At 43.2% G+C, this 27,995-nt stretch overlaps 2 protein-coding genes across 2 annotated transcripts; one reads left to right on the top strand and one right to left on the bottom strand.

Moving 5' to 3' along the window:
- The first annotated feature begins 81 nt into the window (after window positions 1-81).
- On the top strand, window positions 82-11,817 carry LOC134862258 (uncharacterized). Its single transcript, XM_063880059.1, has 11 exons — window positions 82-494; window positions 1,425-1,799; window positions 3,611-3,970; window positions 4,661-5,014; window positions 5,106-5,123; window positions 5,494-5,557; window positions 5,644-5,687; window positions 8,069-8,219; window positions 9,229-9,342; window positions 9,466-9,533; window positions 11,636-11,817. Exons 1-11 carry the CDS (start codon window positions 114-116, stop codon window positions 11,657-11,659), a joined length of 1,953 nt encoding a protein of 650 aa, XP_063736129.1. The 5' UTR covers window positions 82-113; the 3' UTR covers window positions 11,660-11,817.
- An 85-nt stretch (window positions 11,818-11,902) lies between these two features.
- LOC134862237 (NLR family CARD domain-containing protein 3-like) lies at window positions 11,903-27,929 on the bottom strand. The gene is made up of 16 exons (XM_063880012.1): window positions 27,843-27,929; window positions 26,453-26,537; window positions 25,792-25,899; window positions 25,501-25,584; window positions 25,254-25,337; window positions 24,968-25,090; window positions 24,759-24,866; window positions 24,468-24,551; window positions 24,182-24,304; window positions 23,981-24,038; window positions 22,757-22,985; window positions 20,426-22,223; window positions 20,080-20,253; window positions 18,710-18,862; window positions 18,573-18,619; window positions 11,903-14,581 (listed from the first exon to the last, which is right to left on the bottom strand). The coding sequence occupies exons 2-16, from the start codon at window positions 26,521-26,523 to the stop codon at window positions 14,052-14,054; spliced, it is 3,774 nt and encodes a 1,257-aa protein (XP_063736082.1). The 5' UTR covers window positions 26,524-26,537; window positions 27,843-27,929; the 3' UTR covers window positions 11,903-14,051.
- Between the last annotated feature and the right edge of the window lie 66 nt (window positions 27,930-27,995).

Raw genomic sequence — 27,995 nt, 5'->3', positions numbered from 1 at the left:
GCCTTGTTCGCAGAGTCTCCATTCGTGGACTCTTACTCCACCCCCTGAGCCGAGAACACTAAACTAAACCTCTGAAGACTTTGTGCAGCATTTCTGAGAGCTTTCCGAGCGCCATGGAGCATTTGTTTTTAGTGTTTCTGGGTTTGCTGCTGGTTCCTCAGCGGGCACACGGCAGGACAAACTGCAAGCCCGTAACCTCCACCTTTTGTCAGGGTTTAGGGTACACCACCACCCAATACCCGCTCGGAGCGACGGGCTACAGCCTGCGGGACATCGGTCAGATCGTGGAGACTTCGTGCTCTCCGAACGTGGCCGTGCTCATGTGCCGGGTCGCGGTGCCGGAGTGCGGCTCGGAGGAGGACGGTCGGATGAAGCCGTGCCGAGCCCTCTGTGAGAAGGTCAGGACCGACTGTGACGCTCAACTGAAGGCCAAGAGGATCAGCTGGCCCTCGAGGCTCCGCTGTGACTCTCTGCCCGAGTCCAACTGTGTGCAGGTCAGTGTGAGGATCAGAATCAGCAGGGTGGAAAGTACATGTACTCAAGTACTTTCGAGGTACTTGTACTTTACTTGAGTATTTCCATTTTATGCTCCTAATCCACTACAGTGAAGAGGTAGATTGTGTACTTTAAAAAAGAACTGAGGTGATTTAACTTCATTTTGAGGCTTTTTCTGCACTTCTACTAAAAATAAAATCAGACTTTATTTAAATCGAACCTTTGCTGAAAAGGTGACTGTTTTCAAATCAAAGTTGTGTTCTTTAATAAAAAGCAGAGCATTTAACAGAATCAGTTGCAGCTGGAGGCGAGATAACCTGCACCCAAAGCAGTACAGGATCTGACCCCGATCAAACATTAGACCAGGTTCTTAAAGGGAAGGGAGAAAGGGAACAGCCAATCAGATTCTACACTCTGAAGAGTATTGGAGAACATCTGGTCAGAGGGACAAACCGCAAACAACGAAGCAATTTACATTACAGGATGCTAAAACAAAGGGAAGCTCAATCAAAGGAGAGAGACAGACATTTGTGTTTCTCAGGAAGTCAATATTTTAGCAGCTTGATGTGAATTTCATTAGTGAGATGTGGATTGAAACTGTGGGAAAGTCGAACTGCAGAAGAAACTTACAGTGACATATATATATAATGAAATAAATGGGACTATTGTAAATTTCTACGATAGTAACAGATCAACTTAGGGTTTTATAGGGTACTGAGGGTAAAAGCAAATCAGAACGGACACCATTAAGAGCTTTAATAACCAATAAAAGTGTTTTGAATTGAACTACACAAGTACAATTTTGATTACTTGTAATGTAGAATCAGATGAATACTTTTCCACGTCTGGTATGGGGTCATGCTGTTGAAGGGGCACACCATGGAGGCATCTGAAGTGGTTTTGACTGATTTATGTTTCGGATCCTGTAGGGTCAGGTCTTCAGTCACCCTAACCCTACTCAAACATCGTCTGGTACATGTGAGGAGATTAGGGTCCATCTGTGCCTAGACCAGACGTACTCCGAGACCGTGATGCCCAACATCCTGGGCCACACATCTCAGGCGGTAGCAGACCTGGATATGTCCAAGTATTCCCCTTTCATCCAAGTGGACTGCTCCTCTCATCTGAAGCCGTTCCTGTGCTCCGTCTACTCTCCGAAGTGTGTGTCCGGCACACGTCAGCCACCCTGCAGGACGCTGTGCGAGAAGGCGAGGACGGGCTGTGAATCTCTGATGAAGAGGTATGGCATCCTGTGGCCAGAAGCCCTGCGGTGTGAAGCCTTTACCACCGAGACCTGTGAAAACGTAAGTCCCCCCCCCCCCTTCTACTTTCAGGTGTATATCAGTATGTAGTGTCTCTACTTTAAAGAGTCCTCTCCTGCTGATGTTCAGGTGTATATCAGTCTGTAGTGTCTCTACTTTAAAGAGTCCTCTCCTGCTGATGTTCAGGTGTATATCAGTATGTAGAGTCTCTACTTTAAAGAGTTCTCTCCTGCTGATGTTCAGGTGTATATCAGTATGTAGAGTCTCTACTTTAAAGAGTCCTCTCCTGCTGATGTTCAGGTGTATATCAGTATGTAGTGTCTCTACTTTAAAGAGTCCTCTCCTGCTGATGTTCAGGTGTATATCAGTCTGTAGTGTCTCTACTTTAAAGAGTCCTCTCCTGCTGATGTTCAGGTGTATATCAGTATGTAGTGTCTCTACTTTAAAGAGTCCTCTCCTGCTGATGTTCAGGTGTATATCAGTATGTACTGTCTCTACTTTAAAAAGTCCTCTCCTGCTGATGTTCAGGTGTATATCAGTATGTAGTCTCTACTTTAAAGAGTCCTCTCCTGCTGACGTTCAGGTGTATATCAGTATGTAGAGTCTCTACTTTAAAGAGTCCTCTCCAGCTGATGTTCAGGTGTATATCAGTATGTAGTCTCTACTTTAAAGAGTCCTCTCCTGCTGATGTTCAGGTGTATATCAGTATGTAGTCTCTACTTTAAAGAGTCCTCTCCTGCTGATGTTCAGGTGTATATCAGTATGTAGAGTCTCTACTTTAAAGAGTCCTCTCCAGCTGATGTTCAGGTGTATATCAGTATGTAGTCTCTACTTTAAAGAGTCCTCTCCTGCTGATGTTCAGGTGTATATCAGTATGTAGAGTCTCTACTTTAAAGAGTCCTCTCCAGCTGATGTTCAGGTGTATATCAGTATGTAGTCTCTACTTTAAAGAGTCCTCTCCTGCTGATGTTCAGGTGTATATCAGTATGTACTGTCTCTACTTTAAAGAGTCCTCTCCTGCTGATGTTCAGGTGTATATCAGTATGTAGAGTCTCTACTTTAAAGAGTCCTCTCCTGCTGATGTTCAGGTGTATATCAGTATGTAGAGTCTCTACTTTAAAGAGTCCTCTCCCGCTGATGTTCAGGTGTATATCAGTATGTAGAGTCTCTACTTTAAAGAGTCCTCTCCTGCTGATGTTCAGGTGTATATCAGTATGTAGAGTCTCTACTTTAAAGAGTCCTCCCCTGCTGATGTTCAGGTGTATATCAGTATGTAGTGTCTCTACTTTAAAGAGTCCTCTCCTGCTGATGTTCAGGTGTATATCAGTATGTAGAGTCTCTACTTTAAAGAGTCCTCTCCTGCTGAGGTTCAGGTGTATATCAGTATGTAGCGTCTCTACTTTAAAGAGTCCTCTCCTGCTGATGTTCAGGTGTATATCAGTATGTAGTGTCTCTACTTTAAAGAGTCCTCTCCTGCTGATGTTCAGGTGTATATCAGTATGTAGAGTCTCTACTTTAAAGAGTCCTCTCCTGCTGATGTTCAGGTGTATATCAGTATGTAGTCTCTACTTTAAAGAGTCCTCTCCTGCTGATGTTCAGGTGTATATCAGTATGTAGTCTCTACTTTAAAGAGTCCTCTCCTGCTGATGTTCAGGTGTATATCAGTATGTAGTGTCTCTACATTAAAGAGTCCTCTCCTGCTGATGTTCAGGTGTATATCAGTATGTAGTGTCTCTACTTTAAAGAGTCCTCTCCTGCTGAGGTTCAGGTGTATATCAGTATGTAGTCTCTACTTTAAAGAGTCCTCTCCTGCTGATGTTCAGGTGTTCAGATTTCTGTCTCTGTTCTTTCAGACTCTAGGCCTCGATCAAACATCGCCTGCGTCCTGTCAGGAGATCACCGTCCCTTTCTGCAAAAACCTGCCTTACACTCGGACTGTGCTGCCGAACATGATGGGCCACACCAATCAGGAGGATGTCGGCCTGGAAGTGAACAACTTCCTTCCTCTGCTTAAAGTGGACTGCTCCCCTCATTTACAGCCTTTCCTGTGCTCCGTCTACACCCCTGAGTGTGTGTCGGGAATGCCCCGGCCCCCCTGCAGGACGCTGTGCGAGCATGCACGCTCCGGCTGCGAAACACTGATGACGAGGTTTGGCTTCCAGTGGCCGCGACTCCTCAGGTGTGATGCCTTTACCACGGAGTCCTGTGAACACGTGAGTCTGCTCTTTGCTTAGCATCGATGCACAGATGTTTAGGAAACACTTGAAAATATATTTGTCTGATTTATAGTAAGAATATGTCTTTAGCTAATTACTTAAGATGGAACGATGCAGTGAGATATGGGGTCTTTTTGTCAAAGAGGGATTTCATCTTTTTTCCAGAAATAAAACTAACTTGATTTTATAAAACACATATTGATTGGAAATCACCAACGAACCTCAGAACACTTTTCAGCAATTCTGGCTTATTTCGAAACACATTTCCTGATCCTGGTAGTTCAAAATAAGATTTCCAAGGTAATTTCAAGATCTGATTATCTAAATATCCCATTTTAATTCAAGAAATCTTACCAAGCAAATGTTCCCTTGTTCTTTTGGCAGATTGTTTCACTCATAGCGAGAGAAAACACCTTGTTTTTATTAGTCTTTACTTGATTTTGGAGCAGCTTTTTCTCCAGCGTGTTGGTGTTATTCAACCAGCAGGAGTGATATTGTTCTTTTTAGGTTTGTCCCTTTCTACTCTTCTAAATTCTATGCAATGCCTTGTTTGAACATGCTGCTGTGACGAAAAGAAATACCAGTTTGGGATCAATAAAGTACTAACTCTGATACAAGGGAACAGGAAGTGCTAAAAGGCTAAATAACTCCCGGGTTTTAGGACTCATTCCTGTCGTCTTGTTGCAGTACGGAGTGGGCAGCAGCGGGGGGGTCTGTGAGGCGATCACCATCCCCATGTGCCAAGGCCTCTCCTACAACCAGACCATCAGCCCCAACCTGCTGGGACACACCAGTCAGAGAGAAGCGGTGGCGAAGATGTCCTTCTTCAACGCCATGGTGCAAACCATGTGCCCCGTGGACCTCCGCCTGTTCGTGTGCATGGTGTACGCCCCCAAGTGTTTGGCCGGGGAAGCGCAGCGGCCCTGCAGGTCCTTCTGCGAGAGGGCCAAACAGGGCTGCGAGGGGACCATGAGCAGCTTCGGGGTTTCCTGGCCAAATGATCTGCAGTGCAGCCGTTTCCCAGAGCAAATGTGTGTGTCGGTAAGAAATATTGAGACAGATGAAATGACCAATCATTGGATTCCCTTTGCTGTTCCGTTTTTACATGACATCCTTTCCTCTTGTTTCACAGGAAGAGAGCAAGCCAGATGTGAGTATATATTACCTTACAGTAGAGGACTTAACTTAAGGGTTTACAGGAAGCTAAAGGTGGTCATGTTGGGAAGATGTTGGGGGATTCCGTCCTCATTGCTGCACCAGTGACCTCACTGTGTTGATTTGAGAGGACCAGCATGTGTCCAGTCCAAATGGGAGGGAAAACAATAGCATTGAAATCAGCCGCTCACCTGTGTTACCTTAAAAAAAGCTTCACAGTGAAAAGAGAATCAAAAAACAGAGGAAAGTCTGAGGATTTATTTGGGGGTAAGAAGTCCTCAAAACGACAGCACTAACTGTGGTATATATATTACAGGTAGTGTTTTCAGGTCTCCTCTAACTTTATTCCCTCTTGTTTCCGACAGACGCTGAGCGCTGAAGGAGTTCTGGCTAAGCTGAACGCCGGGGGCTACACCGTTCATGGCAATAGTCAGTTTATTTTCCATTCATTTCAACAATGCAATTTAAATATCTGAATGAAACGTGTTTACACATCTTTATTGTCGCTTATTTAGCCCTGACTCTCAAGACAGCCCATCTGCTGTTGAGGCTCATGGACGTATCCTTTGCAAAACGTTTCTGCTGCAGACCAACACCGTCTGATGCAATGTTTACCCCCGACTATGACCAGAGTCTAGTTTCCAGCACGGTGAACCCGGAAATGTTGAGTAACACAAAGTTTTATGATAGAAATGTATAGTAGGGCAGTTTGCACAGTTAGCACAAGTTGCATTAAATTACATTATAATAATTGGACAATAGTACAAGAATTGAGTTTTTGGGGGGGTTATTGGCAGTTTTAGTGTTTCGACCATTGGATAAAGAGAGCACAAAATGAAAGTGATTGCCTCTACTGTGGACAATTTTCTTAGAAATAAGCATTCTGTCCAATCCAAATGAGTCCCCGAAATCTTCAAAATCTAATAAAAATGCACCCTAATCCGCCCACCTGGAGAACAAATAGGGCCACTTTCTGGTTAAGACTGCCATTGTTGATCCTGAAAATGTCAGAAACACATCCAGCATCCCCAATAACCCCCAAAACCACTCGGAAATTGTCAAAGTTAGCTTCCTGGGGACTTCTACTAGACATTTCTAACATAAAGCTTTGGGGTTCACAACATTTCCCGGTTCAAACTCTATGAGCTGGCAATAAGACTGTCACGATTTAACGAAACTCTGTAAATGTTGAATCAGAGCAGTCCCGGCTCGCCTCATGCTCTTCAAGTTGATTCCCCACTATATATGTGTGTATACAGTGGGGCAAAAAAGTATTTAGTCAGCCACCAATTGTGCAAGTTCTCCCATTTAAAAAGATGAGAGAGGCCTGTCATTTTCATCATAGGTATACCTCAACTATGAGAGACAGAATGAGAAAAATAAATCCAGAAAATCACATTGTAGGATTTTTAAAGAATTAATTTCAAATTCTTGTGGAAAATAAGTATTTGGTCAATAACAAAAGTTCATCTCAATACTTTGTTATATACCCTTTGTTGGCAATGACAGAGGTCAAACGTTTTCTGTAAGTCTTCACAAGGTTTCCACACACTGTTGCTGGTATTTTGGCCCATTCCTCCATGCAGATCTCCTCTAAAGCACTGATGTTTTGGGGCTGTCGCTGGGCAACACAGACTTTCAACTCCCTCCAAAGATTTTCTATGGGGTTGAGATCTGGAGACTGGCTAGGCCACTCCAGAACCTTGAAATGCTTCTTACGAAGCCACTCCTTCGTTGCCCTGGCGGTGTGTTTGGGATCATTGTCATGCTGAAAGACCCAGCCACGCTTCATCTTCAGTGCCCTTGCTGATGGAAGGAGGTTTTCACTCAAAATCTCACGATACATGGCCCCATTCATTCTTTCCTTTACACGGATCAGTCGTCCTGGTCCCTTTGCAGAAAAACAGCCCCAAAGCATGATGTCTCCACCCCCATGCTTCACAGTAGGTATGGTGTTCTTTGGATGCAACTCTGCATTCTTTCTCCTCCAAATACGACGAGTTGAGTTTTTACCAAAAAGTTCTATTTTGGTTTCATCTGACCATATGACATTCTCCCAATCCTCTTCTGGATCATCCAAATGCCCTCTAGCAAACTTCAGACGGGCCTGGACATGTACTGGCTTAAGCAGGGGGACACGTCTGGAACTGCAGGATTGAAGTCCCTGGCGGCGTAGTGTGTTACTGATGGTAGCCTCTGTTACTTTGGTCCCAGCTCTCTGCAGGTCATTCACTAGGTCCCCCCGTGTGGTTCTGGGAATTTTGCTCACCGTTCTTGTGATCATTTTGACCCCACAGGGTGAGATCTTGCGTGGAGCCCCAGATCGAGGGAGATTAGCAGTGGTCTTGTATGTCTTCCATTTTCTAATAATTGCTCCCACAGTTGATTTCTTCACACCAAGCTGCTTACCCATTGCAGATTCAGTTTTCCCAGCCTGGTGCAGGTCTACAATTTTGTCTCTGGTCTCCTTTGACAGCTCTTTGGTCTTGGCCATAGTGGAGTTTGGAGTATGACTGTTTGAGGTTGTGGACAGGTGTCTTTTATACTGATAACGAGTTCAAAAAGGTGCCATTAATACAGGTAACGAGTGGAGGACAGAGGAGCCTCTTAAAGAAGAAGTTACAGGTCTGTGAGAGCCAGAACTCTTGCTTGTTTGTAGGTGACCAAATACTTATTTTACCGAGGAATTACCAATTAATTCATTAAAAATCCTACAATGTGATTTCCTGGATTGTTTTTTCTCATTCTGTCTCTCATAGTTGAGGTATACCTATGATAAAAATTACAGGCCTCTCTCATCTTTTTAAATGGGAGAACTTGCACAATTGGTGGCTGACTAAATACTTTTTTGCCCCACTGTATATCAATATATATGCTATAAGGTGTCGAGGTGCATGCCTTTCAACTTTTCATTTAAGTTCTTTAACCAAGGGCTTCCAGGCAGACCGGAGTGGAGACCTGGACGTGGTGGAGGTCTTCAAGATGGAGCACTATGTGGCTGTTGTCAGGCGGGAATATGTGGAGAGCTGCGAGAGCAGGAACCCGCCCTCCGTCACTCGAACCCAAATGAAAAAGGCTTTGTCCGTCCATGGTGACATGTTCAGTCTTCACTTTCCTACCTACCCACCCACCTACCTACCTACCTACCCACCCACCTACCCACCTACCCAACTACCCACCTACCCACCTACTGACCTAACGACCTACCTACCTACCTACCTTCCTACCCACCCACCTACCTACCTTCACGAGTTGCCACAGCGGTTGCCGAACCAATTCTGAAGATCTCGAAAATAGGAAGAGGTTTTAACTAGTTCTGAATGGGTAATCAACATTCTTCAAACACCAGACTAAACAAGACTAACTTAAACTGTCATCTCGGTCACAGATAAGGTGTTTACCGGAGCAGCTGGGGCCAGATAAACTGGAGCTAGCTGTCCCTAAACAATAAAGCCAATCTTTGGTCAAGCAGGAGCTTTTACCCACTGTGGGAACCACAAGGCTCAGGTAGCCCAGCTGCCGCTCCTTAATGAATATAACAGCACCTGCAAGGCCGAAAATCTATGCCATGGCAATACAGACAGAGGAAGGAGAACATGATGAACTAGGTCAAAGGTTAAACTAAAATATTCCCTAACAATTACAAGATCTGATTATCTAAATATCCCGTTTTGATTCAAGACATCTTACCAAGCAAATGTTCACTTGCTCTTTTGGCAGATTTTTAATTTATACCCAGAGAAAACACCTCATTTTTATTAGTCTTTTACTTTTGGAGAAGCATTTTCTCCAGCGTGTTGGTGTTAATCAACCGGGGGGTGGGGGGGGGTGGGGGGGTACTGTTCTTTTTATATTGTATATTCTAACGTCTTTAGGTTTGGCACTTTCTACCATTTTCAGTTTTCTAATTATGTGCGATGCCATAAAGCACTAACTCTGATACACGGGAACAGGAAGTGCTAGTGCTAAATAACTCCCGGGTTTTAGGACTCCTTCCTGCAGCTCTCTTTGGTGCGCTGTCGTCTCGTTGCAGTACATGTAGGAAGCAGAAGCACTCTGGTTTCATTTCCTTTAATCTGGGTTTTGCCTTCGTTATGCAGAGTTCGACTTGGACGATGAAACCTTCGGAGTTCTGTGGAACGGGATCCGCTCCAGACACGGGATCGACTACGACGAGTATGTGGCCGTCATTACCAAACTCCTGATCCTCAGAGGTAATGGAAACCTAATGAGTCTGCGCCACACTATCAGAGGTGGAGAGCAACAAGGTGCACCCTTCTAAAGCTTCATGGTCTTTACGTGACGACAGCGATTCTAATATTGTCTTCCCTTCTCAGAGCGGTTCAATACTCACCTGCTGAGGTTACCGTGTGACTGCCAGGTGGCCAGCTTCTCATACCAGCAGGTGAGTGAGCAAATAAGCACAGAGGAATGTTGTGATACTACTATACTATACCATACTGTGAGATATCTGTACAAACCTGCTGCTAATGCTCATTTATATTTGTATGTTCCAAATATGTTTCACTCGGACAACACAGCCCACCTTCCCACCTTCCAAAATACCTACCTACCTACCTACCTACCTACCTACCTACCTACCTACCTACCTACCTACCTACCTACCTTCCTTCCTTCCTTCCTTCCTTCCTTCCTTCCTTCCTTCCTTCCTTCCTTCCTTCCTTCCTTCCTTCCTTCCTTCCTTCCTTCCTTCCTTCCTTCCTTCCTTCCTTCCTTCCTACCTACCTACCTACCTAAATACTTACCTACCTACCTACCTTCCTAAATACCTTCCTTCCTACCTACCTACCTCCTACCTACCTACTACCTTCCTTCCTACCTACCTACCTACTACCTTCCAACCTACCTTCCTACCTTCCTACCTACCTACCTTCCTAAATACCTTCCTTCCTTCCTTCCTACCTACCTACCTACCTACTACCTTCCTACCTACCTTCCTAAATACCTTCCTTCCTTCCTTCCTACCTACCTACCTACCTCCTACCTACCTACCTACTACCTTCCTACCTCCCTACCTAAATACTTACCTACCTTCCTTCCTTCCTTCCTTCCTTCCTTCCTTCCTTCCTTCCTACCTACCTACCTACCTACCTACCTACCTACCTACCTTCCTTCCTTCCTTCCTTCCTTCCTTCCTTCCTTCCTTCCTTCCTTCCTTCCTTCCTTCCTTCCTTCCTACCTACCTACCTACCTAAATACTTACCTACCTACCTACCTTCCTAAATACCTTCCTTCCTACCTACCTACCTCCTACCTACCTACTACCTTCCTTCCTACCTACCTACCTACTACCTTCCAACCTACCTTCCTACCTTCCTACCTACCTACCTTCCTAAATACCTTCCTTCCTTCCTTCCTACCTACCTACCTACCTACTACCTTCCTACCTACCTTCCTAAATACCTTCCTTCCTTCCTTCCTACCTACCTACCTACCTCCTACCTACCTACCTACTACCTTCCTACCTCCCTACCTAAATACTTACCTACCTTCCTTCCTTCCTTCCTTCCTTCCTTCCTTCCTTCCTTCCTTCCTTCCTACCTACCTACCTACCTACCTACCTTCCTAAATACTTACCTCCCTACCTACCTTCCTAAATACCTACCTCCCTACCTACCTACCTAAATACCTTCCTTCCTACCTTCCTAAATACCTTCCTACCTACCTACCTACCTACCTACCTTCCTAAATACCTTCCTTCCTACCTTCCTAAATACCTTCCTACCTACCTACCTACCTACCTACCTTCCTAAATACCTTCCTACCTACCTACCTACCTACCTACCTACCTACCTTCCTAAATACCTTCCTACCTACCTACCTACCTACCTACCTTCCTAAATACCTTCCTACCTACCTACCTACCTACCTACCTACCTTCCTAAATACCTTCCTACCTACCTACCTACCTACCTACCTTCCTACCTACCTACCTACCTACCTACCTACCTACCTTCCTAAATACCTACCTACCTACCTACCTACCTACCTACCTACCTACCTACCTTCCTAAATACCTTCCTACCTACCTACCTACCTACCTACCTACCTTCCTAAATACCTTCCTACCTACCTACCTACCTACCTACCTTCCTACCTACCTACCTACCTACCTACCTACCTACCTTCCTAAATACCTTCCTTCCTACCTTCCTAAATACCTTCCTACCTACCTACCTACCTGCAACACCTGCACCTGTTCTGCGTAACTACACTCAACACATAACACTTTTATATTTATGTTTATTTTGTACACATAACAGCCCCCCCCCCCTCCCTGAACATCGCTGCTCTCTGAGCCACCCTGTTTTTTGATCAAACACTTTTTATCTTTGCAGCTTTACATTTATTCACAAATGTACATCACAACTTCCTTATTTACTACTCAGACATTCTGTTTACTTTGCTTCTCTGTCGATAGCCTTTACCTGGTGTGGAAAACACAAGGTTATTATTTTAATTCATAATGTTCTTTTCTCCTTTCAGTTCATGAAATCTGCCATAATCTGAGGCTCAAACGGAGGCTGAATGGATTCAAGAGGAATGTTTTTTTAAGTAGCACGAACGTTAAGAGCTGTCCTTTTGTTTCCTGCATTCACAAACCTTCCTCCCTCAGAGACAGAAACATTAAACACTGAGAATTAGTTGTTGAACATTTCTCTTATCAACGTCTGAAGTATTTCTTTCAGTGTGTGGTTTTTGGATAAATATAGGAACTCTGTACAATGACTTCCCTCTTACAATACAAAGGAATAGTTGGACATAGTCTTTATTTTTATTTGGCAAAGAGGAATCCGGTGAGCTTACATACAGGATTAAAACGATTACAAAAAAACACCTTTATCGATGCATCTGATTCTGTGTTCCGATATAAGGGTTTGTCACGATCTCAGATCCTGGTCTATTGTGTTTCAATTACAACTTAAAGTATAAATGAAACAGAGCACAGAGAAATCAACAAACATATGTTGGTAGGTAACTGATAATCTTTCAGAAACTGGTACGTCATATATATTCAGCACGTTATTTTCAGACTTCTTACCTGGCTTACATCATTTATCATCCAATCCCTCATTCATAACTTACAAAAAGGACCAGTGATGGAAAGTTACTACTGGACGTACTTTTACTTCACTTGAGTATTTAAATGTTATGCTACTTCATACTGTCTTTGTTACTTCACATTATAAGTGATTAAAGTGAGCTAGTCCTTTACCAGCTGAAGACAAGATGTCATCTTGAAGGATCAATAACTGGAGAGTGCTAAATGAGGTGGTAACCTGACACTCCCGGATATTTAGGTGATGTATACACACTGTATGACCTTTTAGGAGCTCAGTGGATTATGGGACACTGAGGACTAGTGTTGGTGATACAACAATCCCATAAATGAATACAGATGTGTATTAACATAATGAATTGTAGGAGCTTCAATGTAATGTTTCCAAAAACTGGATAACCAATCAGATTTGCTCACCAAACCAACCTACGTATTAACAGTTGAGTTGCATTATCAATATCGTCTTTTAAATCATAATTAATGTTCGACATTTGGAACGTTGTAAAGAAATGGAGGTCCAGTGTGGGACCAGGGCCCCAACGAATATCATCCAAAAGAAAGTGCTTCTTAACTTTGCAGCCAATATAACAAAGAGCTGATATGACAATAGTGCATTGAGACACAAAATAATATAATCTATATTACTCACCCGCAAACTCAAAACAGAGTGTGAAAATAAATCAATATATTGTGCTGGAACATCATTCACAATAGTCGTGTTGGTAGGCGACACCTTGGATTTCCGGTTTCCGGTTGTTATTGTTTTTAGCTTCACAGTAGCATGTAGCTAATGACAGTATATGGAGAATGACGCGTGGAATTCCATACTAAACACACCGCCTCCAACTCCCACTCACCGACGCTACGACATCAACTGTTACTATGTGTTCTATTATGTCATTATAGTATGTGATTAAAGGGATGTTATTTGAGTACACCACTAGAGGGCGACAGAAGATCTGAATGGAGCAGCAAGCGCTACGGGGCATGGACTTGCCTATAAGAAGGGGCCGATACCCTCGACAACCAATGGGAGAAGCATACCTCCAAGCGGGACAGTGAAAAACCAGTGGTAAACAGATCGGGGCCTTTCCTATGGAGCTGGTGACAGATAACTACTTCGATGCGGACTGTGGTCAGTGACATGGGGAAAGACCACAGCTGATTTTCCTTTGTAGACTTATCATATCATTGTATCAATAAACGTAATTATCTAGACGAGAAGCTTCTTGGATTCTTTTTGGCTGATTCCTTTTTAAGATTTAAAAAAGAGAAACTCAATGGAATGATGTGCTTACATATAAAAATATATGACATTCATCCATCTGCTCCCACTTATTGCGGTGGTCACAGCTCCAGCAGAGAGCCCCAAATGTCCCTTGCCACTGACCACATCAACCAGCTCTGACCGGGGGATTCAAAGGCACTTCCAGGCAGCGTGTAGATGTAATCCCTCCACCTGGTCCTAGGTCTGCCCCTCGATCTCCACCCAGCTGGACGTGCCTGGAATACCTCCCCCAGGTGGCATCCTCACTAGGTGCCCGAACCACCTCAACTGGCTCCTTTCAACGCGAAGGAGCAGCGGTTCTACTCCGAGTCCCTCCCGGAAGACTGAACTTCTCACCTTATCCCTAAGGGAGATGCCAGCCACCCTGCAGAGAAATCCCATTTCGGTCGCTTTCATCCGCAATCTCGTTCCTTCAGTCATGACCCATCCTTCATGACCCCCCCCCCCCCCCCCCAAGCACTAGGTGATTTAGAAGTGGCACCGTCCTTAGCCCTCACAGGATAATACGCCTCAAAGTCTGCGGGTTTTAATGAGTTGGGGCTTTGTTCCCCGATCTAACACAAAGACACAGACGAGTTCTGCAGGTCCATCCTTACCCTGAAGGCAGGGAAGAGCGGCTCTGTGAATGTGGTGTGGAAGGTGTGGATGTGGGTGACTTTGTTTGCAGAGATCTTGAAGAAGCACAGAGTGCCGGCAGGCAAGTCAAGATACACCCCCAATTTATTCGAGGTGGGGATAGGGATCTTTTCTCTTTTGTTACGGTGAAGGATAGAGTAACCCTCATTTTCAGAGCAGCTCAGACTCCAGGAATGATCATTCCTTCCAAGGCAGCTGTCTTCACTTTCTCCTCTCCTTTTGATTCCTCTGTAAGTCACTGCTATATAAACATGTCCTGCCCAATCCACCTCGAAGTAACTGCGACCGTCCAGACCATCTGTACACAGCACCTGCTTCCAGTAGTCAAATCTCTCTGGATCATCAGGATATGGCTGCGTCTCTTTGCTCGCTGTCAACTTCCTGTTGTTGTCGGACAGAATGAGCTTTTTGTTCGCTGTGTTTGGGTCCAGTGTGAGTTCACGGGCGTCTGGTGGAGAGAATATAAGCATTGTTAATGTGATGTCAGCATCTTAATGTTAACATCTAGCTTGGATCACAGCTAGGCACGAAATGTATTTTGGGGAAGGATAAGACTTTTAGTCCAAGTGGAAATAATAGGAACTTTGAGCGCAGCGTTCCGGGACAGTTTGGAGCGGCGGTGACCAATAGGAGCACTTCAGCCTAGATGGGCAGCACCAGTGCTGTCGTCTGCCCTGGTTTTAGAAATAGCCCCGGATTTCAGGACAAACATTTCTCACAACATGAAGAATATAACAAAGAAAAATCAGGATCTTTTAATCTGTCATACTGATCATACAATCATGCCATCCAAAGTAATACCATACAGTAGTACAAGTACTTTGGGGTCCTCTGTCTGTCATTCAGGTCGGCTCTGTGCTTTGACACAAGCGCATTTTGTGCAAGCGAGCGAGGGAGAGAGAGGAGGACTGTTGTTGTTAGCATCCTGTTAGCTAGCTTTGCTATCAGGGATTGGACGCTGTTTCTAGAACAGGTGGAGGCAGAGTCCTCTCCTGAAGCTCTGCCTCAGATAACTGGAGCTCAGTGAGGTGAAGGACTCTGAGGGTTCAGAAACTCTAGTTCTAAACTTTGGATAGTTACTGTTACTCTCAGTTTTCTTAGGGGCTCTCAAACAGTTTGGTCCTCATTTATGTCAACAATATTCCCAAGGCACACCTTTATAATATTATTATAGTTTAGAAAAAGATCAGAATAAATAAAAGCAGTTATGAAATCATTCCAAAGTATGGGACAGTAAAACTAAAGTACAGTCTGAAAGGGGAGTGATTAGAAAGGTAAATACTATTTAAAAATGCTAACTAGGTCATTTAAGATAAGAAACGCGTTATAAGTATTTACTGCTGCTTCACAGGGGGGGGGGAGAGGGGGGAGAGAGGAGAGGCTGAAATAGATCCAGGAACCCAAATATAAATGACTTCAGTGATTGGTTATTGGTTGTGGTCACACTCTAAGGCAGAGGTCTTCAACAGGGGGGTCGCGACCCCCAGGGGGTCCGCGGAGGTACTGCAGGGGGGTCGCGAAATCTTTGGTTGATTAGACAATTTTTTATATATATATTTTTTTTTTACAAACCGTTTTTTCCCACAAATTGCAATGTCTTTAAATGCACAACACAAATCCAAAATATTATAGCGAACGGAAAAATGGAGGCAGATGTGCCAATCACGAGGCCGTGTGACACACGCTGGCTCATAGACATAATATTATGTCTATGCGCTGGCTCTGTCAGGTTCCCCGTCATTGGACGAGAGCCTATTCAGGCCCCAGTTTACTGAAGACCCAGACACAGGGATGCACGCAGCGACATTATTGAGAAGACCATACATATAAAATGGATCGTTTTGTAACTCGAGCGGAAAAATCAACAAGCACAAGCGAGATACCATCCACCAGTGAACATGCAAGTGACGAGGCAGAACCTGCTGCGCCTGCAGATGTTGCAGCTAATAAGGGTAAGCGCAAAAGGGAGAAGACACGAAAATATTCAGATCATTATCTGAAGTTCGGGTTTACCTTTAAGGAGACAGATGGCATTGAGTTTCCAATGTGTGTCATTTGCTCTACTGTTCTTTCAAATGAATCTATGAAGCCATCAAAGCTGCAGCGTCACTTGGAGACAGCACACAGCCACTTAAAAGACAAACCTGTTGAATACTTCCAAGCTAGCCTCAAATCCCTCCAAGGTCAACAGACATTGATCAGAAAATCAGCCAAAGTTGGGGAGCTAGCTTTGAAATGCTCTTATCAAATTGCTCTTCGGATTGCCCAGAAGAAACAGCCATACACACTTGCAGAGGATTTAATATTGCCTTCAGCAACCGATATGTGTAAAACCATGTATGGAAATGATATTGACATTAATAAACTGAAAACCATTCCAGTGTCGGACACAACCATAGCTCGCCGTATAGACGAGATGGCATCTGATGTGAGGATGCAACTGATAGAGAAGCTGAGGTTGGCAGATGCATTTGCGTTACAATTAGACGAGTCAACAGATGTGTCGAAGGACGCCCAGCTTCTGGCGTTTGTGCGCTTTGTCGATGATAAGGAAATGCAGGAGGAATTTTTGTTTTGTAAGTGCCTCCCTCAACGCACAACTAGTTCTGAAATCTTCAAAGTGATCGATGTTTTTTTCAGAGAGAATGACATTCCGTGGACAAAATATTGCGCTGTGCACTGACGGTGCAAGAGCCATGGCTGGTTTAAAAAGTGGACTAATCGCGCTTGTAAGGGATGTGTCTCCGCAAGTGATTTGGACGCACTGCATGCTACACAGGGAGTCACTTGTTGCCAAAGATATGAGCGCTGAATTGGCAGATGTCATGGACTCGGTAGTGAAAGTAGTCAACCTAGTCAAGAAGAGCGCATTGCAAACACGTCTCTTCTCGAATCTCTGTGCTGCTGAGGGAGAAGAACACACTGCGCTACTCTACCATTCCGAGGTTCGGTGGCTTTCACGTGGAACAGTGTTGTCACGTGTGCTGGAATTGCGCAAGTCTATTCGGGAGTTTTTACTTCTCCAAAAGCGCACAGAGCTGGCTGCACTTTTCAGTGACAATGTTTGGGTCACCAAACTTGCCTATCTTGCTGATGTTTTCGCTGAGCTGAACAAACTGAACAGTTCAATGCAAGGCCGCAATACCCATGCCATTCAACTGTATGACAAAATGGAAGGCTTTCTAAAAAAAATCAAAAGGTGGAGGGAGCGCATCGGGGAGGAAATATTTTCCATGTTTCCATCAGTGGATGAGCTGGGAGATTCTGCTGTGCTCTCGCCCCCCATTACACGCGCAATTCTTGCGCATTTGGAGGCGCTCGAGGGACAATTTGGGCACTACTTTTCTGAGGCTGACTCCTGGCGCAGGGACAAGACATGGATACTGTTTCCATTCACAGACAACGCAGCAGACGGCACACACCTGACAGTGACGGAGGAGGATCAGCTAATCGAACTATCCACTGACAGTACGTTCAGACACATATATGACACAAAACCACTCACCCAGTTCTGGATCTCTTGCCTGAAAGACTTTCCGCAATTGGCAGGAAAAGCCATGATGAGCCTTTTGCCCTTTGCCACAACCTATCTTTGCGAAAGTGGATTTTCCTCACTGACTTACTTGAAAAACAAATACAGGTCAAGGCTGCAGCCTGAGGCTGATATGACCCTCTGCCTGACAACCTCCATCCGTCCAAGGCTGGATCAGCTGTGTGCTGCTCATCAGGGTCAGACATCTCACTGATGTGAGAGTACGTGTGCCATCCACAGATGGTTTGAGGATTCATTGTCCCATCTACATGCATGTTTAGTGTTAAAATCTCATAGCTCAGTGTTTGTTTATAAATGACAGTGGCACAGCCACTCTGCACCTTGCACTTGTTTAAAGTTCAAACTTTTATTGTGATTTATTTTAATAGCCCTGTGTTGTGTGCAAGATATATGTTCATAAATGGCAGTGGTACGGCCACACTGTACCTTGCACTTGTTTAAAATAAAAACATGAATATATTAACCTGTGTATTATTTGAATAGCTTAGTATTGAATGTACAATAACAGTATCTATGTTTACACACTGCACTAGGCCCCGTTTAATATAAAACACAATTGTATGCCATATTAATAGTAGGGGGTCCCTGCTCCAACTCTCCATCAGTTTGGGGGTCCCTGGCCTGAAAAACGTTGAAGACCCCTGCTCTAAGGAATATGTCAGTAGTGAACGGTAGGCTCTGGGGGCCATCGAAGATTTTCAATAATGTCAAGAATACATGGGGGTTGCAGCAGTCCAGGTAAGACAGGACATTTGCATCTTTAAGCATTTGGGCTAGATCCTTATTTAGAAAGGGATGCATCCCCATGGTGTTGTACATTTACAACAACGTTTTCTAAGTTTGTCATCTTCAACCTGTTCTCTTTATTCAATAAAAACACACTTACATTTCCTTAGACCCGGTGTCATTAACTGCTGTCCACCATGGTCCACCCTGGAGTGAAAACAAAGTCAGATCAACACTTAATGACTAAAAACCACTTATGTCGACCTACTGAATAAAACAAACTCATCCTGTTCATACCTGAGGGATCGAAGTCTTACAGCAGAAAGGCGAGCCACTGCTCTGTCTCCTGGATTATTGTAGCTGACGTCCAGCACTCTCAGGACGGAGTTGGATCTCAGAGCGGAGGCCAGAGAAGAACAGCCTTTCTTTGTGATCAGACATCCTGATACCCTGCAGATACAATTAAGGGTTTTATTACAATAATATATAACTTGTTGCTGTTTTTGGAAATACCTTTTGTAAACAGGAGATTTAGGGAAAACAAGGCCATAGGTTCAAGGCCATGCCAATGACCGCTTTCCAACTAACTGTGGTGCATTATTTTACACAGATTTGATATTGTTGTGCATAATTCAGAATTGGAGTACTCCAGTCCTGGACGCGCAATGACGATCGGACTTGGACTCAAACTAGTTTTGTCTTAAGTCCGGATGTACACAGCCCCAGGCGTGTGCAGCTGCGAGGCGAGTACTCGTACCGCGCGCCCCCACTATTCTCAGTCCATGCTTTGACTGAGAGAGCTCAGTCAAAGCTCTTTCTGTGAAAGGACGATTGAGGAAAAGACTTGGACCACGTCAAATATCATGAGCTAAAGTTCTGTTACATTCTTTACTATCGGTATCCTAAACCGTAGTTTGGATGCTCGGCGGCAAGTCCTGACGTGGCTCGTTGTCAGCCGGTAACCAACTGTCTGGGCTATTATTTATCACGGAGAAAAGATGAATTTGAAACATCCGTTTATTGCTGGTTCTAACAATAAACAGACACTGTAATACATCAAACTAAACTGGACACTTCTCTTTCTAACAACTTTGTCTCTCCCCTTTGTCTCTCTTCTCTTACAAGTAAACCGGAAATGCTGACAGTGGGTCATTTTGTTTAATGTAGATCCTTTTTATTTGTGAAGCTGCTCTTGGAAGGCTGTCTTGGAACTTGACGCAATGTCAATAATTATAATAATGACAATAATCCTTAGATTTTTATAGTACCTTTCATACAAAAATTGCAGACAAAATGCTTAACAGCAGTTAAGTAGAAGTGGAGAACCACACAAACCAACAGCTAAATTTAATTCAAATATATCTCCTCAGATTACTACATGATGACTCGGACTTGGACTCGGACTCGAAGAGTGGGAACTCATTGAATCAGACTTGGTGACTTGACTACAACACTGGTGCATATGGCCTGCTTCTCCCTGTTCCCCCCAATACCTCCAACGCTACTTGTAGGAGACTGGACACTTTGGTAAGGTTGAATAATTGAATATCAAAGTCCAGAGAGTTCCAAAGAACTGGAATAATAAGTCATCCTCTGGATATACGTGAGAAATATTTCCACCGTATGTTGTTGTACAATATCTGTTAAACAAATTGATGAATCCTGACCTGAGAGTTTCCAGTTTACAACGTGGTTCCTTCAGTCCTTCACAGAGCAGCTCCACTCCTGAATCCTGCAAGTTGTTGTTGCTCAGGTCCAGCTCTCTCAGACTGGAGGACCCAGAGCTCAGCACTGAAGACAGAGCTTTGCAGCTTTTCTCTGACAGATTGCAGCAACTCAGCCTGAAGAAGGATTGGCAACAAACACGTAAAGTAACATGTTTCTTCAATATTTATTACTCATTGTTTAGAAAAAAATTTTTTTCACAATAATTAGAAAACTTAAAATAGTGTTCCAGCAATCAGTGACACATCCCATAAAATCACCCTTGGAGCCCCCTCATTTTCAACCTACAGAGCTTTGGTGGAGGCTTTCACTACTGGCATCAGCCTCAGAAGATCCTCCTCTGAATCTGAGTATTTCTTCAGGTCAAACACCTCCAGGATATCTTTTGAAGACAGTAAGATGTAGACCAAAGCTGACCACTGAGCAGGAGACCACTTATCAGTGGACAGGCAATTTGAATTCAGGCATTTCTGGATCTCCTGAATTAGCGAACTGTCGTTCAGCTCATTCAGACAGTGGAAGAGATTGATGCTTCTCTCTGCAGAGAGATTATCTTCAATCTTCTTCTTGATGTATTTGACTGTTTCCTGATTGGTCAGCGGGCTGCTTCCTGTCTGTGTCACCAGGCCGTGTAGGAGCATTTGATTGGTTGGTACTGAGAGACCCAGGAGGAAGCGGAGGAACAAGTCCAGGTGTCCGTTTGGACTCTGTAAGGCCTTGTCCACAGCAGTCTCATAGAGGTTTCCAGGTGTGACTCCGATCCATTTAGACCACAGTGAGGATGTTGGTTCTTCTGACAGCAGGTTGACTCCAGAGTTGAAGAAGATCAGATGGACATAAAGAGCAGCCAGGAACTCCTGAACGCTCAGATGGACGAAGCTGAACACCTGGTCCTGGTACAGTCCTCTCTCCTCTCTAAAGACCTGTGTGAACACTCCTGAATACACTGAGGCTGCTCTGATATCGATGCCACACTCTGTCAAGTCAGACTCATAGAAGATGATGTTGCCCTTCTTCAATTCCTGAAAAGCCAGTTTCCCCAGAGACTCCATCATCTCCCTGCTCTCTGGACTCCAGTGTGGATCTGTCCCAGCTCCTCCATCATACTTCACGTTCTTCACTTTGGACTGAACCACCAGGAAGTGGATGTACAGCTCAGTCATGCTCTTGGGTAGCTCTCCTCCCTCTCTGGTCTTCAGCATTTCCTCCAGAACTGTAGCAGAGATCCAGCAGAAGACTGGGATGTGGCACATGATGTGGAGGCTTCGTGAGGTCTTGATGTGGGAGATGATGGTGCTGGCCTGCTTCTCATCTCTGAACCTCTTCCTGAAGTACTCCTCCTTCTGGGGGTCAGTGAACCCTCGGACCTCTGTCACCATGTCCACACACTCAGGAGGGATCTGATTGACCGCTGCAGGTCGTGTGGTTATCCAGAGGCGAGCAGAGGGAAGCAGCTTCCCCCTGATTATGTTTGTCAGCAGCACATCCACTGAGGTGGACTCTGTGACATCAGTCAGGACCTCAGTGTTGTGGAAGTCCAGAGGGAGTCGACACTCATCCAGACCGTCAAAGATGAGCAGGACTTGGGACTCTTCAAACCACTGGACTCCTGCTTTTTCCAATTCAGGAAAGAACCAATGAATAAGTCCCACCAAACTGTACTTTCTTTCTTTCAGCACATTCAGCTCTCTGAAAGAGAAAGTAAATATGAACTGGATGTCCTGGTTGGCTTTGCCTTCAGCCCAGTCCAGAGTGAACTTCTGTGTTAAGACTGTTTTCCCAATGCCAGCCATTCCCTTTGTTATCGCTGTTCTGATTGGTTTATCTCTTCCAGGTGAGGCCTTAAAGATGTCTATACATCCGATTGTTCTTTCTGGTGTGTCTGGTTTCCAGGATGCTTTCTCATTCTGTATGACCTCATGGTCAAGATTGACCTCTGCAGTCCCTCCCTCTGTGATGTACAGCTCTGTGTAGATCTTATTCAGAACGGATGGATTTCCTGCTTTAGCAATCCCCTCAAACACATATTCAGACTTCTTCTTCAGATTAGATTTGAGTTTATGTTGGCCCACTGCAGCAAGAGATTCTACAAGAAAAATAACAAATGATTATTAGGTGCTGGACACTGGCCGTGTTTAGGCACGCACATTTCCATTGTTTTCAACGAAGACCCGGCTGGAAACGAGAGAGCCCAGAGGTGAAGTGACACTTTTCAAAAGCAGCATTTTGCACCACTTGTAATGTGAAGAGGAACATCCAATCACAGCCGAGAGATACCTTCAGTTCCTTAAACATTAGCATGCAGCAAATATGCAGACATTGTTTCTTTTAGTGACAATACAAAGACTTTAAGATCTATCCAGAGTTTCGCCTTCATTCATTTTATAAAGAACCACTAATAAAATGTGACCTGAACATGAGTAATTTCCACTGTCATGCACATACCCACACACACCCAGAGCAGACACAACAGTAGGTACTATATGCTAGACAAAGAGCTTCAGCTGATGTGTAAAGTCAGTATACTGTATAGATCTTATGCAGGTGTTGCACAGCATATTGACAGTAAACTGTAGATGTGTGAATCTATGATATGAGCATCTATTTTAAGTTTCTTACTGTTTCTCAGTGAGTCTGCCAGTTCCTCCTGCTTCATTCCTCTCAGGAAGTCCAGTGTGAGCTTCATAATTGCCTCTCTTCTGCTCCTTCTCTGCTCTTCTTCTTCCCCATCAACCACTTCTTCATACTTACCTTGGCTCTCAAAGCATTCTAGGTTATTAGTACTCAGAACCTTACAGAACGTCTTAAGCTCGTTCTTCAGATAGGCAAACATGGTCTCCTCAAGAAGCTGCAATAAAATATAATCAAACATTCACACAAACCATCTAAACCAATCAAGGCATGGGTAGACCAGCTCCCTCCGTGTTATGCAAGGCAAATTACTGTTTTTGTCAAAGGAGTCTGGGGATAGCCGCTTCAGTTCAGTTCCCCAACTGAAAGGTTCATCAGACAGCAATGCAAAGCTGTAAATATTCTAAAAATAGCTTACACCTAAATCAACATGATATGGGCCAGTGATCTTTAATTTTGCAGTTTTTGTGTCACTTCTGTTTGCAATTCATGTATACACAGCTTCCTTAATATGGACAGCTGTGCACATGCATGTGTTAGGATAACTTGAACTGTGATCAAAAACTAACATTAGCTAGTCAACAACTTTCCTAAAACAACAAAAAAAACAAGCGAGGTCAACAAGACTTACGTAGAGGCTGCTGAGCACTCCTTCAGTGTCGCTCAGAGTCTTGCACGACACGACAACGCCCGCCGATCCCTATCCCACCCTACCCCCACACCCAGAAAACATTCTCCTCCCAGCGGTCAGAATTGGCTATCCCCTGTGGTCTGAGCTTAGATCATTGCTAACTAGCGTTGGCAGCAGTTAGCATTACCAGTAAATAACCGATAGTGGAGACAGAGTTTCTAAAGGACATCAGAGGAAACCCCAGGAAACATTTAATTCATTAAATATGATGCAACTTTACCAAAATGAACTCAATGCCGATAACCTTTCACAGGAGACGTTACAACTCAAACCTATAGATTACATGCAACGTGCAAGAACATGCCTTTTGGGGACAGAATGGGACTGAGAGGCACACGAATCAGTGTAGCATCTAAATAACTTTGAAGCTGTTATTTGAAGGTAAAATTATAAATATTATAATAGTAAAACGTTTTGATGCTGCCACCGAAGTACACTGCATTGCTTTTGTGCTGTAACTCCTATAGTTTCTCCAAACTCCCATCTATATCTCATTAAAGGTAAGCAAGTTCAGTACACACCGTGAATATGGAATCCAGATCTGTAAGACGTCCAACCTCTGAAGTCTCCTGTTTATTCCTGGGGAAAAACATGTTCCTTAGTGAGGACTCAGGAAGCAGGTGTTACAAGCTAGAACATTAACTAATCGTAGCCACCAGGTGTCAGACCATTGCAAGCACGTATAGTATTGTTGTAGCTTTCCTAAGTCAATATGAGCTCACATCGTCTGGTTAACTTCCTGAGGATTTGAATTTTGCAGTTGGAAAGCTGTAGGGTAATCCATGGAGCGGTCACTTATGGACACACTGCTCTGTGTAGGAGAATCTGCTCTTTTCTCCTCAGTCCTGAAAGAAAAGGTGAAAGTGTTAGAAGCTTATTGCCTGAGGAAAGATGGTGTTACAACATTAACTGATTGAAGACACCAGGTATCAGACTGTAGGCAAGCTCATATAGTATAGTTGTATCTTCTCTAAGACTTTTTAAACTCCAAAGGTGCAGTTTACTTACTTGAAAGCTGTAGGGTAATCCATGGAGCGGTCACTTATGGACACACTGCTCGGTGTAGGAGAATCTGCTCTTTTCTCCTCAGTCCTGAAAGAAATGCATGTGCAATCAAAGGTGTTGGACTAAGTCAATCAAACACTGAACATTGTAAGTGTTGTAATATAAGTTACAACATGAACTCATCTTAGTGATCAGGTGCAAGATTGTAAGCAAGCATATACATATACTGTAGTATGGTGATATACATATTTATCAGTTTGAGAGAATGAGGCTTAAAATGTGTAGTTAACTTACTGAGGACTTGAATTTTGCCGTTTGAAAGCAGTAGGGTAATCCATGGAGCGGTTACTCCTCAGGGACACACTGCTTAATGCAGCAGAATCTGCTCTTTTCTCCTTAGTCCTGGAAAACAATAGTATTAACGAATTGAAGCCACCAGGTTTCAAACCATAGACAAACACATATCGTATAGTTGTTTCATTTCTAAGACAATATGAGCTCACATCGTCTGGTTAACTTCCTGAGGATTTGAATTTTGCCGTTGGAAAGCTGTAGGGTAATCCATGGAGCGGTCACTTATGGACACACTGCTCGGTGTAGGAGAATCTGCTCTTGTCTCCTCAGTCCTGAAAGAAAAGGTGAAAGTGTTAGAAGCTTATTGCCTGAGGAAAGATGGTGTTACAACATTAACTGATTGAAGACACCAGGTATCAGACTGTAGGCAAGCTCATATAGTATAGTTGTATCTTTTCTAAGACTTTTTAAACTCCAAAGGTGCAGTTTACTTACTTGAAAACTATAGGGTAATCCATGGAGCGGTCACTTATGGACACACTGCTCTGTGTAGGAGAATCTGCTCTTTTCTCCTCAGTCCTGAAAGAAAAGGTGAAAGTGTTAGAAGCTTATTGCCTGAGGAAAGATGGTGTTACAACATTAACTGATTGAAGACACCAGGTATCAGACTGTAGGCAAGCTCATATAGTATAGTTGTATCTTCTCTAAGACTTTTTAAACTCCAAAGGTTCAGTTTACTTACTTGAAAGCTGTAGGGTAATCCATGGAGCGGTCACTTATGGACACACTGCTCTGTGTAGGAGAATCTGCTCTTTTCTCCTCAGTCCTGAAAGAAATGCATGTGCAATCAAAGGTGTTGGACTAAGTCAATCAAACACTGAACATTGTAAGTGTTGTAATATAAGTTACAACATGAACTCATCTTAGCGATCAGGTGCAAGATTGTAAGCAAGCATATACATATACTGTAGTATGGTGATATACATATTTATCAGTTTGAGAGAATGAGGCTTAAAATGTGTAGTTAACTTACTGAGGACTTGAATTTTGCCGTTTGAAAGCAGTAGGGTAATCCATGGAGCGGTTACTCCTCAGGGACACACATGATGGTTCAGGAGAATCTGTTCTTTCCTGCTCAGCCCTGAAAGAAATGGAGCATTCACAGACAGGGGGAAGAATAGGAAGCTCAATGACTGAAAAAATATCAGTTTCAAACACTATCACATTCACAATTACGGCTGTTTTTTTTGGTGAATGCAGACACACGTGCACACAATCCTGGTCTGTAAACCCTTCTCTAGTTAGGTGCTTCTTAGATAAGAAGAATACTAAATAATTCTCTACACTAATTATAGGTTTTTTTATATAAATAAAAGATCTTAAAAACCTTAACAAAAGAGGTAGTTGCGCATAACACTTTGTATTTGTCTTTAAAATGATGTCAAGGCTGCAAAATATATGTTTTGTTGAAGTGGTAAAACAATAGAACAGCCGTTAAAGGTAAACTTTGGTACGCTTATCTGCTCTCCTTATGTTTCAAAAGTAAAGAAGAAAAACACCATTCCACTAAAGTGATCTGATTATTGTAATCATGTGGCGTGCAGAGAAACGGACAACATTCTGGAAAAGGTATTCAACAGTCACACCAGACTTTTCTGAATCAGAAACACACATCTCTGAGAGCTTCATCTCACCTCTCATCTTCCTCAGACACAGTGCTGCTGAAGGGAGGGACTCCCCCCTCTTCATCCTTAGAGTTACTCATGGTGCAAAGATGACCTAAAACACATCAAACACGTTGTGTGAGCGGGACTGAGTCATTACAAAGTCATGATTTAAGTTGGGATCACTTATGACTTAAATTCCCTTGAGAAAATAAAGACGTGTGACATTACTTTAATAATAGTGTAAATGCGAAGAAGTACTCAGATCGGTTTCTTCATTTATTCCCTGTCCTGAGTGTTTTTGTTTTTTTAGCTTTTAAGTTACTGTGTGTATTTAAATGTAAATATGTTAATACTTTGTAATGCTAAAATGTTTGTTAGAAATACTTCCTTTAATCATCTTTATATTTTTTACCTACTATAGCAACTTATTTTCTTAGATTGTGTAAATGTACTTGGCAATAAACGTGATTGTTATTCAATAGAAAAACAACAGATTTAAATGACAAAAGAAAAAACCTTGCTTTCAAAATCAATCGTTATTTACAAAAGTGTTCAGGTTGCTTTCTGAGGACCTCAATACGCCTTTGAGGGTGGTTGGCCTTCACTTGCATATCTGTTACTACTGCTTTTATTATGTGGTATTTATAATAAGTCCATAGAAAAGGATCAGTCACATATTCATATATGTGCTGGTTGGGGAAGAGCTGACTGTAAAGCGTTGTAGCTGTGTTGACATGACAATAAGATCAACCATACTCTTGAGTTCTGTTTTGTTTCGATTTCTGAACAAATGCTGTTGATGTGCATGCTGCTGCAACGAAAACGATTCCCCAACTTGGAGTAAATAATCAATCATGTATGTTTCAGCCTGTAAATATTTAATTTCAGCAAATGTATGTATAGTAGATTTGTTTTTATCATACTGTAGTTTGTTGTTGAAAGCTTGATTTGTCGTTGATAAATACAATGGAAATAGTACAATATATCAGCTAAATGTCAAGAGCTTCCTGTAACCAGGAATAACTGCTCAAAACAAATGACGTAAGATCTGCTTATATAACTAAATGTTTGAAGATAAACAACTCTTACATAACGTATCAGTAACTGTAATTCAGCTTTAGACGTGGTAATAATGTACAACAACACAACCACATCACGAGCCACCGTCACATCAACGGTTTATAAAGCCGTTAAAAAAAACGTTAATTCTTCTCGAACAATGAGGACATTTATGCTAAGCTAACCGAGGCCAAGTTAGCATACACGGTTAAAGACATTCATAAACTTGATAACGTTACAGCACCAGGTAGTATTAAATATATAATAATAATACCTACTTATTATCTAGTGAGACTGAATCAAAGTATTCAATAATATACGTTTAAATGTCGACGGTTGAATCCGTAGTTCAGCTTACCTTCCTGTCCGACACTCCTTAGAGAGAGCGAAAGTGAAACTTAACCGCAGTCAAAACATAACAAGGGAATGAGACGTCAGTGGGAGGTTGGTCGCGTAGAAAAACAGGGATAACAGAGAGTCAGACATTAATAAAATACGTTGCTGAAATCTT

This window comes from Eleginops maclovinus, chromosome 3 (genome assembly GCF_036324505.1).
Source record: "Eleginops maclovinus isolate JMC-PN-2008 ecotype Puerto Natales chromosome 3, JC_Emac_rtc_rv5, whole genome shotgun sequence".
NCBI classification, from domain to species: Eukaryota; Metazoa; Chordata; class Actinopteri; order Perciformes; family Eleginopidae; genus Eleginops; species Eleginops maclovinus.
Note: the sequence above shows the minus strand (reverse complement) of the source record. Positions and strands in the feature narration are given on the sequence as shown.